The sequence below is a fragment of the Erpetoichthys calabaricus genome, chromosome 4 (assembly GCF_900747795.2).
Source record: "Erpetoichthys calabaricus chromosome 4, fErpCal1.3, whole genome shotgun sequence".
NCBI lineage: Eukaryota > Metazoa > Chordata > Cladistia > Polypteriformes > Polypteridae > Erpetoichthys > Erpetoichthys calabaricus.
In genome coordinates, this window is record NC_041397.2 from 205325058 (window position 1) to 205341498 (window position 16441).

At 35.9% G+C, this 16441-nt stretch overlaps 1 protein-coding gene across 1 annotated transcript in view; it reads right to left on the bottom strand.

Annotated features, from left to right (window-relative positions):
- The window catches only part of ttc3 (tetratricopeptide repeat domain 3), a 199310-nt gene that overhangs the window by 163639 nt on the left and 19230 nt on the right, over nucleotides 1-16441 (bottom strand). The window contains exons 6-10 of the mRNA XM_028800224.2: nucleotides 12618-12671; nucleotides 12033-12159; nucleotides 7878-7963; nucleotides 6296-6390; nucleotides 36-98 (exon numbers count right to left, since the gene is read on the bottom strand). Coding sequence (XP_028656057.1) covers nucleotides 36-98; nucleotides 6296-6390; nucleotides 7878-7963; nucleotides 12033-12159; nucleotides 12618-12671 — 425 coding nt within the window. The remainder of the gene's footprint in view (nucleotides 1-35; nucleotides 99-6295; nucleotides 6391-7877; nucleotides 7964-12032; nucleotides 12160-12617; nucleotides 12672-16441) is intronic.

Below are 16441 nucleotides of genomic sequence, written 5' to 3' on the forward strand. Positions count from 1 at the left end.
AACAACTAACTATAAGCCAAGTAAAGATTACTCACTGGTATTTTTCACTGTGGATGTAACAAAGAGCTCTGTTTCCATAAAGAATGTGATTTTCTGGCCTAAACATAAAACAGAATAAAACTTAAATGTTAAGTACTGTACATACAAAATGTTGATAGTACTTTAAGTAAATAATAAGTCATATACTGAAAGTACATAAAACAATAGTCTACCTGAGACACCTGAATTACTTAAGACTTTTAAACGAAAGAAGAACTTAACTGATAAATTAGTCTGAAAATACTGCATTAATCAGTAAAAGAACATGACAGACAACACTGAAACCTCATTTTCAATACCCACAAATAAATTACATTCAGATAGTGAATTGTTCTAATGCATGAATTTTATAATAATGGTTTATTGAAAATCATAGCTGTGTATCTATAGTAAGAAACTTGTTGGTCTGTATCAACAAAAAAATAACTGTAAACATCTTTGAGTTATTGAAAAGGGAAATAATTACTATGTTGCATATTTCAACATTACAAGTCACAATTTATTAAGTTCTTCAAACAGTGTGCATTCACTATTTATTTAAGAATGTAAATTATATGTAATCCGTGCTGTCCACTAGAAAATGTCTGCTGTTGATTAGAAGATTGCTGTGGTGGGAGAAAGAAGTAGCTATGATATTTGTGATTTCCACAATAATGACTGCCATACTTTTTCAGTTAAGTGGTTTTGGAAAACATGGTGAGTGGAATTTTTCATTTTAAAAAGATTCACAAGCTCTTTACCTTTGCGAAAACCCCAAGGACATTCTCTCCACTCCAGATGCAGAAGAGTCACAAACATAACCTTTATAGGTTAGATAGTATAATAAGTCCCATTTCATTGTACTGTATCTCAACCCAAGAGGCTTTTAATAGATTGCAGTAATCCCATGCTCTGTCAATTAATAATTAGTTTACTGCAATATGCAAGCAAACAGTAATTAGAATTTGTTGGAATTCTGCTGTGGAAAGATTCCAAAAATCTGATTTTCAAACACTTGATTTTCAATTAATTTCCAAATCATTTACTGTATATTCATAATCTTTATACTTCAACACCATGTGATAAAATATACTTTAATAATATTTTTGTGGTATAACATTATTAAAAAAAACACTCATTGGCCAGGTTAAATTTCTTTTCTGTGAATTTCTTTGTGGATGGTGTGAATAGTTGAGCTCCTTGGTATCTATATATTAGCCCCTACAGACCAACTTTCAAAAAACTAGTGTATCATTAGTAATCCCAGCCCCTTTTATAACTGTCACCTGATTAAATCCCAAATTAAAAGGAATTTACATTTGAAGATGTTAACCTTCTAGCAGCTACAGAGACTACCCTGGAGGTACTTAGTGATTTGCAAATCATACAGAGAAAATGTACTGCTTAGATTAAAGAGACTAAAATAAAAAAATGATTACATTTATCCTTGAATGCTTAAGGACCTGGGTCCTCATGTATAACACCGTGCATAGAATTCACACTATAACATGGTGTGCGGACAAAAGCGGAAATGTGCGTACACACAAAAAAATCCAGATGCATAAATCTGTGCGAACGCCAGCTTCCACATTCTTCCTCTACATAAATGCCAGTCAGCATGAAAAGTAACGCACGTGCACGCACCTGCTGTCCCGCCCCAACTCCTCCCAGAATTACGCCTCTTTGAATATGCAAATCAATATAAATAGCCCTTAAACGCAGCCTTCTGTGAAAAGACAATAGCAAAAGCTTTTCAGCGAATACCAAGTGGAGGCAAGGAAAAACATACTATTTGTTGGTTTAAACAGTGATATAATCAACAAAAGGAAGTTGATCGAGTGACATAGAGTGTCGGAGAAACTCGAAAGTTAAAGTTCACAAAGTCGCACACTGCCCGAAATAAAAAAGAAGCGGTCAGATATCAAAGTCTTAGTCCACCGTCTGAGTGTCATATGAAAGCTTATTAGGGTACAGAAAAACAAAAACAGGCACACAGTGGGAAAAAAATCACGAAATGTCAACTTTAATCTCGAAATTTCCACTTTAATCACATAGTTTATTTTGTCCTTAAAGTAGAACATCATAAACTTTATCTTAAAATCATTTAATTTACTAGTTTCTCAAATCCCATTGTAACTAAAGTAGCACATTAAATGCTTTGTTTCGTATTTGATCTTCTATGTGCTCAATGTGCACTACCTGCTTCTTAAACGGGCTTTCTCTTCCTCCGACAGGACACAGAATCCATTACATTCGTAATATTACAGCTCTCTGAATAATTAAAATACTGAGATGTATACTTGATATCATTTTCATGATGACAGGAGTTAAAGCATGTTATTAAACATGGGAACACGGTGGCGCAGTGATAGTGATGAGCAGGCGCAGGCGCAAGATGCTTGCTGTGCCGTGTGCAACCTTCGATGAAATAATGTATTGCAGCAGTACTGTCTCTTTCAAACGTACTAACCCCCAATTTCTGTCCTTCCTTTTCTTTCTCCAAGTAACACAATCAGCTCTGTAATAGATGTTAAGCCATCTGTAAGCATAGAACGCCGATTCTTCAAAACTTTTAAGGAACATTGAAATATCTTCGTAGTACATGTTTAATTATTCTATCCATCTGTCTTTCCACAGTGTCGCACCAGCCCCAGCAAGAATACAGCATGAGGCAGGAATAATCAGGGCACCAGCTCGTCGCTAGCACTGCGACACCGTGTCCTCACATGTTTAATTATTAACAATATAGATTATTTAAATGATGTTAACATTTTATATGTATAATGTAATAAACATATTTTGCTGCATTTCATCTTAAAAATGATATTGTCATCATATGTAAATACGCGCTTTATAAAGTGGCGCAGGTTGTGCAATATTATAACTGTATCACAACTTTACAGTGAGGTAATTGTACTTGTAAGTACAAATAGTTCTATAAGGAGCACTTGATGGATTGATTGAGTCCGTTTATAGTTCTTGGGATGAGACTGTTTCTGAATCGCGAGATCTGTACAGGAAAGGCTCTGAAGTGTTTGTTGGATGAGAGCTGTTCAAATAACGAATTGCTAAGGCAGCGTGTGCTTGATGCTGTATACCGATAATTCTCTTTCCGATCAGCTGCTCCGAGTAGTGCAGTGAGAGTAAAATGGAAAAAGACGATCCACTGTGGCAACCCCTAACGGGAGCAGCTGAAAGAAGTGCAGTGTAGTAACAGTGCAGTGAAGAAGGTGCAGTGAGAGTAACAACCCTAAAGCAGCTATGGTATTTGGAATAGTTTGGCCAATCCATGGACCATTATATTGTTACAGGTTAATTACAATCAGATGCCTTAAACTAATGAACAATATGCGGTTAATTTCAGTGCATATGATAAAGCCGCGTCAGGGATGCGGATCTAAAAAGAAAGGGAAACCACACTGGAGCAAAAGCACTGCTTTGACGCTGGGTGCCGCTAGTTTGCAAAACCGAGCGGAGAACTTGCGTATACCAGGGTTTGAGCTAGCGTGAAAATGTGCGTGGCTTTACACCAAGTTTAGGTTTTATACATCGCGATTTGAGAATGGAAACGGACTTATGCAACATTTTTGTGTGTACACACTGTTTATACATGAGGCCCCTGGTGAGTACATATATAAAACCTTTTTTCTTTGACTTGTAGTAAAGCACTTTGAGCTACATTGTCGTATGAAAATGTGCTATATAAATATATATTGTTGTTGTTGTTGATGCAATCACTGCACAGTAGGGAAGTTCCTAAAGACTGAAAGATATCAAATATTAACATAATAAACACATAAGAAGTAAAAATATTAGACTGGAATACAAAATGGAAAGTTTGAAACTTGAAAAGACCTCTTATGAGAGGGACTTCAGAGTTATAGTGTACTCATCACTATCCATTGTGCAGAAGTAATTAGGAAGGCAAATAGGGTGTTTAGTTATATAGTTTCAACGGAAGGAATACAAGTCAAGGAAAGCTATACATAAGATACAATATACTGTATAACACACCTCTAAAACCTCATCTGGAATACTATATGTAGTATTGGTCTCCATATTACAAAAAGGCACAGCATTGCTGAAAAAATTACAGAGAAGAACAAATAGACTGATTCCATGGCTGCAAGATATGAGCTATGTCAAAAAACTGAAATAGATGAACATATTTAGTTTAAGCAAATGGAGATTAAGAGGTGACAAGACCAAATTATTTCAAATTATAAAGAGAAATAGAATGACAGATTCCAGATGTTACTTTAAAATAAATTCTTTAAAAAGAACAAACGTTAAAAAGTTTTGCTTCCTACTTATAACCACAGACACATAAGTTATATGTTACCAAATAGTGTGGTAGACAATAGTACTTTAGGAAACTTGGCTTAATGTAATTTTGGAGAAATTAAGCAAATATGGCTTTCAAGTTTATTGGGTAATATAAACTGATCTCATCAAAATGTTTCTAATGTGCAGTTCACTTGTTCACTCACAACAGACCAAAAGACCAAAATTTAACATTCGTACACTGACATTTCAGGTAAAAGTTTGGAAATTATGAAAGTTCTGTGGTCACCAGGCGAGCTTTTTTGTAACCTCACAAAATAATTTGAACTTCTACAAAACTATAAAGTTGAACGTTTTATGATTCACTCACATATAATTCCTTAAGATTCTTGACTTGGTTTTGTCCACACATGCATTTGATCTAAGAATTTACACTACATTTGTGGGTTAAACTGTCTGAAAGAAGTTAATGTTAATCCGAAGAATGCTTCTTTTTTTTAAATATTTATACTACTTCTATACAAACATTTATTTAAATGAGTTTTAGCACACATCAGAAAAGAATTCACAATGGAAACAACTGTAAGTTAACTCATAAACTTTTGGCAAATATTTCCTGAATCATGAATTCATTAACAAAAATTCTAAACATATAAAAAATTCACTTTATGTTGACAATATATACTGTGAAAAATGTGAACTTGAAGCATGAAAGCAAAACAGAATTATAACAAGTAAAATTCAGTGAGTTGTTATAGCCCAGTTGACAGACTGGAAATGAAAATACTGGTGTGTGTATGTGTTGTTTTTTTTTTTTATTTATGGAGGAAACTTTAACATATTAATAAAACTTTTGTCAGAATTACATATTCTGAAAAGAGCATCATAATGAGAAAGGTGCAGACTTGAAGAAACTTGAAGTTATGCTTGAAATGCACAGTAATAATCTATTAGTATGATTTATTATCTAAATGTTTTAATGAACATACATTCTATTTTTTCCTACTGTATATAAAACAAAAATTTAGAGTGCTTGTTTATACACATATAAAAAAAAGTTCTTTTTGCTTGTGCAATAAATATTTACACACTAACTTAGACAAGATAATTTTTCAAATGAAAACCTTTACAGAAAAACTACAAAAAAGGTAAAGCTGAAGATTAAGTACAAGAAGTTCCATAACTAGAAACTTGCTAGAAAGTTGTGGTTACACACAGCAGCAGGGAGAAGGTGTGTTTAAGCCAAATGTATTGATTGTAATTTATACTAATTTTTGTTACGTAAATTTCAATAATATGCTAAAAGAAAATCTTGACACTGTGATTGTAGCTGGCCACTTATCACATGGTTTAACATCTGAGCAATGACGATGGAAATCATTAAGACAATCAGCCTTTGGATTTATGTTTTCCCCCAAAACCAATCCAAGTGGACACCACTGTAGAGCCAAGAAACCTACCCATGATCTAATTCCTTGTTGGACTAGATACTTTTTTAATAATGTCATGCTGCCTTCTTTTGCCCTAACAGCAATATCAAGAAGTTAAATAAACAATAGAAGTGAAGCTAGATGCTATTCTTCTTTTATGTTCATTATATCTTTTATGAATTATATCTTCTTATTAGACACCACAGTAAGATTTTGTGCCAGGAAAGTCACTTAAAACACAATCAGAGATTTTCATGATGATTTTGGATTTGTGAAAGGCAGCACAAGATGAAAGAGTTTAGTCAATGACAACCATATTGGAAAAATGTGACTTTTATTGGATATGACATCTTGCGAGGACATGAAAAAAAAACAACCTATAAAAAGGTTTTCTTCAATCACCTGACAAGTCATATAAACAGGAAAGAAGTGTATTATGATGCAAATTTCACAATCTAATAGGAAGAGTAAACACACTATAAAAAGAAGTAACTACAAACTAAATGAAAACTATTCTCAATATACTGTAAGAAATATTTTAAAAATATGAACAATTCACTTACTGATGTTGAATTGCTTTTGAATACCACTTTATTGCAGCATCATAATTCTTTTTTGCAAATTGGTCATTTCCTCTCCTTTTCATGTTTTCACTTTTCTGAAAAAATAAATTAATCCACCTTAATAAAAGCATAAGTATGTGTGTGTTGGTCTGGTTGCTGTCTCTGCCATATCAACAGATGGCTCATTACAGTCATTAACACTACTTTTGAGAATCCTATACCAAATGGTATATAACAGAGACACAAACATTGCATTTGTCATTCTAACTAATGATGCATCAAAAACATTTGTAGTGATACAATGCATTATTATACACAGGTGAGGGTACAGGAAAGAGAAAGCATAATTTTATGGTCATTAATATCTAATAAAGATTGACATGTCTAAAATTCCTGATTCTCTGTATGAAGAGAATCCATTTAAATTGTTTTTCACAAGTAATTAGGATACCCTTGGGCACGATCCACAATGGCTGTACGAGGTTCAATCCAATAAGAGAAGACCCTGGTCTGTTCAATTGACCATGTTACTGTACTAGCTAGAAAGGGTGGCAGTGGTTTTGAAAAGAAATGGAATCAGGAGAAAAGTAAAAGTATAAACTAGACAAGGTCAAGTACAAGAAAATCAAGAAACCAAAATTGTAGTCAGGGGGATTAGCAACAGAGTTGAAAACCAGGATATGCATGAAAAATTAGACGAAATGTAAAGCCAAAACATGTAGTTAAAAATACAGAAAATAATTAGTAACTAGAGATCAAAATGAGTTACATAAATAACACTAGAGGCTTTATACTTAATGTAAGACCCAAAAATTGGATGAGAAACACTGGTTTAGATGAATGTGTGCTATGTGGAGCCCTGTCCAGGGCTGGTAGAAAAGGTGTTGTCCCCACCCCAATAACCCAGCACTGGAAGAAGCTGGAATGTTAATGTATGTACTGTATGTACTTTATTTATTCCAGAAGTGAAATTCAAGAAAAGCCAACAACAACAAAATACATATATAAAAACATAGTATACCTCTGTGGGGCAACTGTAACATAAGACAGAAGATGTGTTAATTGCAGCACAAAAACCCTACTTGTACAAAATTTAAACTTTCTCTGAGTCTAGTTATAAACAGAAATTGTTTCAAGGACTGGCAAAAAAAAAAAAAAAAAAAAACAATTTTGAAAGTATAGGTCTGGATGGGTACGTAATTGTACCTACATAGATACAAATTGTTTATGTGTTGCTTCACAGTGTTTCCAAAAAGGGGGCCACCTTGTACCGAAAATAGTATAATACTATGTGATTATATATATATATATATATATATATATATATATATATATATATATATATATATATATATATATATATACATATATATATATGTGTGTGTGTGTATGTGTGTGCCTATCTTTCAGCCATTTATTAAATAAGCAGAATCACAGCCATTTACATTTGGGTATGTAATTCAGGTGCAATAATACCAAATACCCCTTAAGTCATAAGAGGTAAATGAATCTAAAATTCCAACCAGACTAATATTTAAATTGGCACATAGTAAACATATGAACATCATTTTTGTAGTCTTACCTCCAAGCAACATGGACACTGCGTGGTTTCAAACCACTCTATTTCTTCATGTTTTCTTATTGCCAAAACAGCCATTAAATTTACAACTATAAAACAGTAAAGGGTTATGAATAACATGAGTCTTCCTGGAACCAAAAACTTTGTAATTAAAATTGTACCTAACTGGCAAATATCATATACACACACACTTTTATGCACTAACTTTATTACTTGGCTTTCATAAGATAATGGGCCTCAGTTATAATAATAATTTTAGGGTAACATAGCATTCATCTTAAAGAAATAGCATAAAGGGTTAATAAACGTCAAAAACCAGACAATGGTCAAGTGAACAACAAAATGTACTGAAAGATGACTAAGAAATGACTAAGACATCAGCAGATGTCCTGTAAACAACCAGAATGGACATTTGTTATATGTAACCAATTGTATCTCAAATGTCCTAAGTTTCCTTGGATAAAGATATGTATCAAAAAAGAAACAATATTATTAGGTCATTGGAGCTGCTTACTCTTCAACACACTATATACAATTGCACATGAGTAAAACATTCCTGAAGACGACCAATTTCTGCTTTTCCTAGTGACTTTGCTTTTGCTTATGGTCACTGCTAAACAAAATTATACAGGAAACTGTATTCTTCTGAACTGAAACAGGTAATCAGTAGGAATAATATGAAATGTGAGTATATATTACTATTATTGTTTTATTTTTTTTTGTTTTTCATCAGTTTAATGTGCAGACTTGCATTTTTTTTTTTTTGCCATAGCCATAGGCAGACACTAATGTGTTAACATTAAATCATGTTTTACTTTAATGAACTGCAAACAGCCATGATGCAAACAGGTTGCACATTTAGGCAGCCAATGCAATGAACTACTTTTGGGGATGTTTTCTGTAGTGCTTGAAGTGGAAGAAAATAACTGCCAGTACTACGTGTTGGAGGTTTGTTAAACAATTAGCGGTCCTCCAAGTCCACAGATGCAAATGTACAGTAATCTCTCGCTGTATTGCGCTTCGACTTTCACGGCTTCACTCTATCGCAGATTTTATATGTAAGCTTATCTAAATATATAACGCGGATTTTTCGCTGCTTTGTGGGTTTCTGTGGACAATGGGTCTTTTTACTTCTGGTACCTGCTTCCTCAGTTGGTTTGCCCAGTTGATTTCATACAAGGGACGCTATTGGGGGATGGCTGAGAAGCTACCCAACCAGAGCACGCAGTTAAGTTCCTGTGTGCTGATTGGCTCCGCGACGGAGCGCCGAATTCTATTCTGCTGCGTTAACCAGGAAGTCTCGTCTCGCTTATTCAGCATCAACGTGTTTCACTGTGTAAAGAGTTAACTTTTGTGCTCTTTTTTGTTTATCTTTGTGCATAGTCAAGCCCTTCGTTATGGCTCCAAAACGATCTGGTCCTGCTACTGCTTCAGGGGTCGTGCCCATGTGCAAACGGAAGATGCTAACGATCGCCGAAAAGGTAAAAGTTTTGGATATGTTGAAGGCAGGGAACAGCTACACCGCTGTAGGATGCCATTACGACATCAATAAGTCCACAATTCTTTTTATTTAAAAAGGAGGAAAAGCATATAATATCTACGGCCGCAGTGTCCTTTAACCAGGGCGCAAAACAAGTTGTAAGTGGATGTATAGAGGCGGTAGTCCGGATGGAATCTGCTTTAGGGATTTGGATTGAAGACTGCCGGAAGAAGAACAACGGCGGTGCTACACAATCACCTGAAGAGGCTCCTTTAGAAGAGCTGTAATGCTCACCTTTGTTGTGCAGTAAAATTAAACTCATCATTATTGGCCAAGTTGTCGTGTCATTGTTGGTGAGTAACCATAATTAATTTTCTACGTACAGTACTTATTACATATACATAGTTTACTGTCACTGTACACACATTTTACTGTATACAATTTTTCTTGCATTGTACGTATTTGTTGCTGGTGGCCTGTCTGTCGTAATGGCTGTAACATATGTGATATCGGAGACGCTCGATATCTTTAAAATAATATTTAGGTTTTACTGTATATAAACAGGCGGCACGATGGGGCAGTGGGTAGTGTTGCTGCCTCGCAGTTGGGAGACCTGGGGACCTGGGTTCGCTTCCCGGGTCCTCCCTGTGTGGAGTTTGCATGTTCTCCCCATGTCTGCGTGGGTTTCCTCCTCTCCCCATGTCTGCGTGGGTTTCCTCCGGGCGCTCCGGTTTCCTCCCACAGTCCAAAGACATGCAGGTTAGGTGGATTGGCGATTCTAAATTGGCCCTAGTGTGTGCTTGGTGTGTGGGTGTGTTTGTGTGTGTCCTGCAGTGGGTTGGCGCCCTGCCCGGGATTGGTTCCTGCCTTGTGCCCTGTGTTGGCTGGGATTGGCTCCAGCAGACCCCCGTGACCCTGTGTTCGGATTCAGCGGGTTGGAAAATGAATGGATGGATGTACAGTATATAAACAGTGTGTTTACATACGTACATAATTTCAACGAATCTTACCTAATATCTAAGAGAATACAAAGGGTTTATGCTGTATAATTGTGCGGGAAATGTTAATAATAGTGTGGGAGAGTTTATAAGGGCTTAAAATATATAAAAATAACCATATGATCATATGGTTTTTACTTCACAGATTTTCACCTTTCACGGGGGGTTCTGGAATGCAACCCCCGCGATCGAGGAGCGATTACTGTATATGTAAAGATTTTTGGAGACCTGGGGGGTGGGGCATCCCCATTCAAAGTAAGCAGAAGTGCATGTAAATGTAAATGATTTTGGTGGGCGGGGTGGGGATTCCAGTTCAAAGTCTGTAGAAGCAAATGTATAGTACAAAGGAGTCACTTGTTGGGGCCTGTTACGTTTAAACTGACATTGTTCACCCAGGCTTGTTTTGAATTGGTGGATACCACTTCCACCTCTTGTTTCCTTTCCCTCCCTTTTTGCTTCTAGTGAAGCAACACCTGCACTCATAGTCATAGCGCCTGACACCCTCACTGGAGCTTTTCAGCACACTTGTTAACCAATGAGCTTTGCATCTTCAGTAAGCTTTGCTGAACTTTGCCCTTCTATTTCACACCTCATTGTGAATGCAAAACATGATTCTGTCTCTTTTTTCTTGTCCAGGACACCGCCCTATCTTGAGTCATCAGTCAAACCTTTTGGTTAGTGCTTCTGTTGACTTGGCCCATCAATTACTTCTGCTCTGTGCTCCATTTGCATAAAGCATTCAGTTAGTGCAGCACAAGGACATGAGCATAATTTTAATAAATATCAACAAATTAAGAAATTTACTGAAACACAGGTTGGCTTTTCTTTTTCCTATAAAATCACCAAATATCTATCAAATCATTCATAGCATTTTGAGGTATTTAGTTTTTGTAGAGACAAGCCAAGCCTGGGTGAACAATGTTAGTTTAAACGTAACAGTCCCCAACGAGTGACTCCTTTGTACTATACATTTGCATCTATAGACTTTGAACTGGAATCCCCACCCCACCCACCAAAATCATTTACATTTACATGCACTTCTGCTTACTTTGAATGGGGATGCCCCACCCCCCAGGTCTCCAAAAATCTTTACATATACATTAGCTTCTGTGGACTTGGAGGACCGCCAATTGTTTAACAAACCTCCAAATACATAGTACTAATAGTTATTTTCTTCCACTTCAAGCACTACAGAAAACAAGAATACATCAAAAAGTCGTGTAACACACAGTTAGTCTTTTACACATTTGACATTTTAAAGTGGTCATTGTGCTTGTCCTGCTCAAAATTCACCAATCTACTGCACATTTTCAGATTTCCATTTTCCTCAACTCTGCTGCCAAGTGGCCAGAGGTTTATGGATCTTATGTTTAGGGTTATCTTGAAATGTATGGCAGCTCCTGAACAACCAGCATTAGTAGGTTGCTTTATACTGTATATAATACAACTTAAAAGGTGGTCATATTTGGTTACTAATTAAAAATGCAACAACAAAAAGTTTGCTCACATTGGGAGTCAACATGTTAAAAATAACAAATATTTTGGTTATATTGGCAGCCAGTCTACTTGCAGTCTCAAACTCTTCTGCATTATTAAACAAAGTGGCACTAAAACAAATGGCATTGCAGGAACATAACACAAATAACATTAATAATTTTACCTGAATCTAATAATACTTACATTTGGAACAAAGAAATGATAAAACAGATAAACGGGTCAGTCTTGAAAATTTTGAAAGCCCTGCTGACAGACCAGGTTCTCCCACCTTTTCTAACCAGTCAATTGCTCCTTTTATACAATCTGGCATCTAAAAAACCAAAAATAAAAATAAATTGTTGGGCATTGGAGAAACAACTCTGAATATGCAACAATGAATTTAGATACAAATGAAGTCTTAATAAATATAATTTTTTTCTTTTGCTAACAACATAATTCTGCACTTATTATAGTATAGAAAATGAAGAAGAAGGCAGCATTTACATTCCTTACAAATGCTCAAATATTACAGGACTCCAACATGAAAAACATAAAAAAAGTAAAAATACAAACAGAAGTGTTATATTGGTAAGAAAAAGGAAACTGAAAATTAATCCTACAGCAGTGTTAATAAGAGAGATGCAGTCAAAAAGGAGATGGCTAAAAATGAAAAACAGTGAACCTTAACAGAAATCACTTAAAACCTGCTTCTACAAAAGTATGGGGAAAACAGGAAGTTTTAAAAATTAGAACACCAATAAACAGCATCCAATCTTTAGTTATACTTACAATCTGGATATTCAAACTAATTTCAAATAATTGTCTTGCTAAGACATCATCCAGCTGAAAGAAAAATAAATATATAATGGAGTTTACCCGGCTAAGAAAAAATAGACATAGTTCCAAAATACATACTAAAATGTTAATCTTAAAAAGTTAAATGAAGGAATAAAGTTTTCCAGCTGTAAAGCACAATTCCTGGCTGCCATTCTTCTGCAACATATGTTGAGCAGATACTCTACAATCAAGACAGTCTGAAATAAAGAGCTAGGCAGAACTCATGTATGAGCTGAGTTGGGGAAAATGAAGTAAATACAACTAATAATGTCCTTGAATAACAATATTTAATATAATATTTTGTGGACTTAAAAAAGGCTTATGAATGCATACTTCATTGCATCATGTGGTAGTGCTGCAAATGTGGGTGATCATGTTGGGGCACTGATATGTGTTATTCTTTGTGTATACTTATGGTGTAAGTTGAATCTTTCTAAAGGGAACACATCATTCTCCCATTGGGGAGGATGTCTTATCCTCTGTTCATGTTTATCATGGACAGAATTATCAAGCTGCAAAGCAGACAAAATGAGTAACTAATTTGCAGATTTGAGGGTTTTTTTCTTTGACATACCCACATTATAATACCCTGACTGTGATCTCTTGCCTGCACCGGAGTGATCTATAGTTGAGTGTGGTACTGGTCCACTCCTGGCAATGACTGGGTTTACATTTGGCACTTTCTGAAAGTGAATAGGTTTAAGCACTTTGAGATTATAATCAGGCACAACGGTAAAGGTAATCAATAAACTGACCAAGGAATTGGTACAGCAGGTTCTGTTTTGGGTGCTGAGATACAATAGGAGTTAATCTTCAAACAAAGCTTTTGATTTACTAGGCCATTTACAACATCTTGCTTTCCCAAGGTTGTGGGCTTTAGGTGATGACAGAAAGAATGAGTTCAAAAATATAAGCTGACAAAATTAGATTCTTCCAAAGAATTCCCTCGGTTAATCTTCAATGACATTTCGAGAGACTTGAGAATTTAGAATGTTCTTGGGAGTACAGCCAAAATTCCTATGTATTAAGAGAAACCAGTGTGGGTGGATGAGGAAGATATCCACTGGGCCACTCCTACAGGAGGTCCTCAAGGCATGGACCCATTAGGAGACAGTGGAAGCTATACTGGAGTGATTACATGTACCAGATGGTCTAAAAGCACTTATGAAATCCCCAAAAGAGGTTAAGAGACTGTTATTGGGACTAAATAGATCATAGCAATACAATAATACAAAAAAGACCATGAAAGAACAAAGACATTTTATATGTATCAAAGACACTCAAGGGGTCCATGAGAAAAAGTAATAGCCCATTTAGCCTGAATAACTGGTTACTCCATTATTACTAGAAGTAGGCAGAAGTAGGCATTCCTTGTAGGCATTGAGAAGTCACCAATAATGAACTGCTCATCATCAGTGACATTTGTGGGATTTTAAGTATGAACATGTTGTTTCAGGATGTCACAATATTTAAACGGGATACAGTAATCTCTCGCTGTATTGCGCTTCGACTTTCACGGCTTCACTCTATCGCAGATTTTATATGTAAGCTTATCTAAATATATAACGCGGATTTTTTGCTGGTTCGCGGATTTCTGCGGACAATGGGTCTTTTAATTTCTTGTACATGCTTCCTCAGTTGGTTTGCCCAGTTGATTTCATACAAGGGACGCTATTGGCAGATGGCTGAGAAGCTACCCAACTTACTTTTCTCTCTCTCTCTCTTGCGCTGACTTTCTGATCCTGACGTAGGGGGAATGAGCAGGGGGGCTGTTCGCACACCTAGACGATACGGACGCTCGTCTAAAAATGCTGAAAGATTATCTTCACGTTGCTACCTTCAAGGGCAGCTGCTTCGTGAAGCGACATGCTGCACGGTTCTTCGCATACTTAAAAGCACGAAGGGCACGTATTGATTTTCGATTGTTTGTTTTTCTCTGTCTCTCTCTATCTCTTTCTCTGCTCCTGACGGAGGGGGTGTGAGCTGCCGCCTTCAACAGCTTTGTGCCGCGGTGCTTCGCATACTTAAAAGCCAAACAGCCCTATTGATTTGTTTGCTTTTCTCTATCTCTCTGACATAATCTGCTCCTGACGTGCACTCCTTTGAAGAGGAAGATATGTTTGTATTCTTTTAATTGTGAGACGGAACTGTCATCTCTGTCTTGTCATGGAGCACAGTTTAAACTTTTGAAAAAGAGACAAGTGTTTGTTTGCAGTGTTTGAATAACGTTCCTGTCTCTCTACAACCTCCTGTGTTTCTGCGCAAATCTGTGACCCAAGCATGACAATATAAAAATAACCATATAAACATATGGTTTCTACTTCGCGGATTTTCTTATTTCGCGGGTGGCTCTGGAACGCAACCCCCGCGATAGAGGAGGGATTACTGTATATGCTTAAATTTTGACAAGGATATTCCAAGAAATCCAAAAAAACTTTTTCTAAAATGTTCTTATAGTATGTACACATGTTTATGTATTTTAGATCAACGATGCAAACGATACAAAGTCATTGCGCAGGTATTGATGAAATAAAGCACACTTCTACTACCACCATAACTGACTGCTGGTATTATGCTTTTGCTCTGGAAAGCAGTGTTGACATTTATTCAAATGTTAGAGATCACATGTCAGATGAAAAGTTTCGGTTTCAACTAATTTGTCAAAGGATACCATTCCATAATTCTTAAAAAATGAATATTCAAGTGTATTCAACTAATACTTGTGTTCTTTGTAACAGGAGTGGTTTCCACCATGATAATCTGCTATGAATCACATTATGGATTTATGACTTTCTGGTGATGGAGTCATTAGTACAGACCTTAATTTAGCAGAGACAGACCTTCTGTTTCCTAGAGACACTTCTACAGTTCTTTGTGATTTCATGTTTTTTCCTTTTCCAAACGTATAGCATAGTGAAGCTTTCAACCTTTAAAAGTGGCTTTGCATCTCTTTCTAGACTGACAGAAAATTACTTTATAACATCTGAAAATAGAACTTTTAAAGAAAATTGTGACAGACTACATTAATTAGGTTAACTGGAATAATCTCACTTTGCTTTTCAGTTTAAACTGGCCGAGGAGTAGCTGTATTATTTCAAAATTAAAATTTATTTTTTTCTAAACAGAGGTTGATACCTTATTGATTGTTGATACCTCACAATTTATAGTAACTTCCTATAAAGAGGACTCTTCACAACATACTTTTATCTGCAAAGTCTAAAATGCTTTCATTGTATTTATTTGTTTTCTTTGAATGTACTAAATAGCACAGAAAATTCAACTAGGAAGCAGCATAGCTAAAAAAAATTAAAGAGGATCCATATTGTGTAATCCATCCAAATGAGTTACATTGTAGGTGGCTGAAAGCTGTGATAGTCACTGCTGTTTCATATCCTATGGACTTGAATGGGTCACATTTTAATTTACTAACAATAAAATAAAAAGGATATGTGGTATGATTTGTGGCCATAAAAGCAAACCACTACAGGATGCACTTAGAATGCAGTTACTCTAGAGCTCATTGGTCTGTTAATAAACAACTATACCCTCCAACCTCTAAATTACCCTAAACCCTCCCTCTCAAACTCTACCCCTAGTTCCATCCAACTAAAAAGCTTTCAAGCCAACTTTCCTCTGATATAAGAATAAAAAAGCAATGACCTTTAAAACCCTAGTCCTTAGCCATTCGGATTCATAGCTGTTTCTAAAAAGACCTTGTAACCATTAGGCCACGGTGCACTTGGCAACCCCTGAGAGCCATGCACCTCGAAGCATAG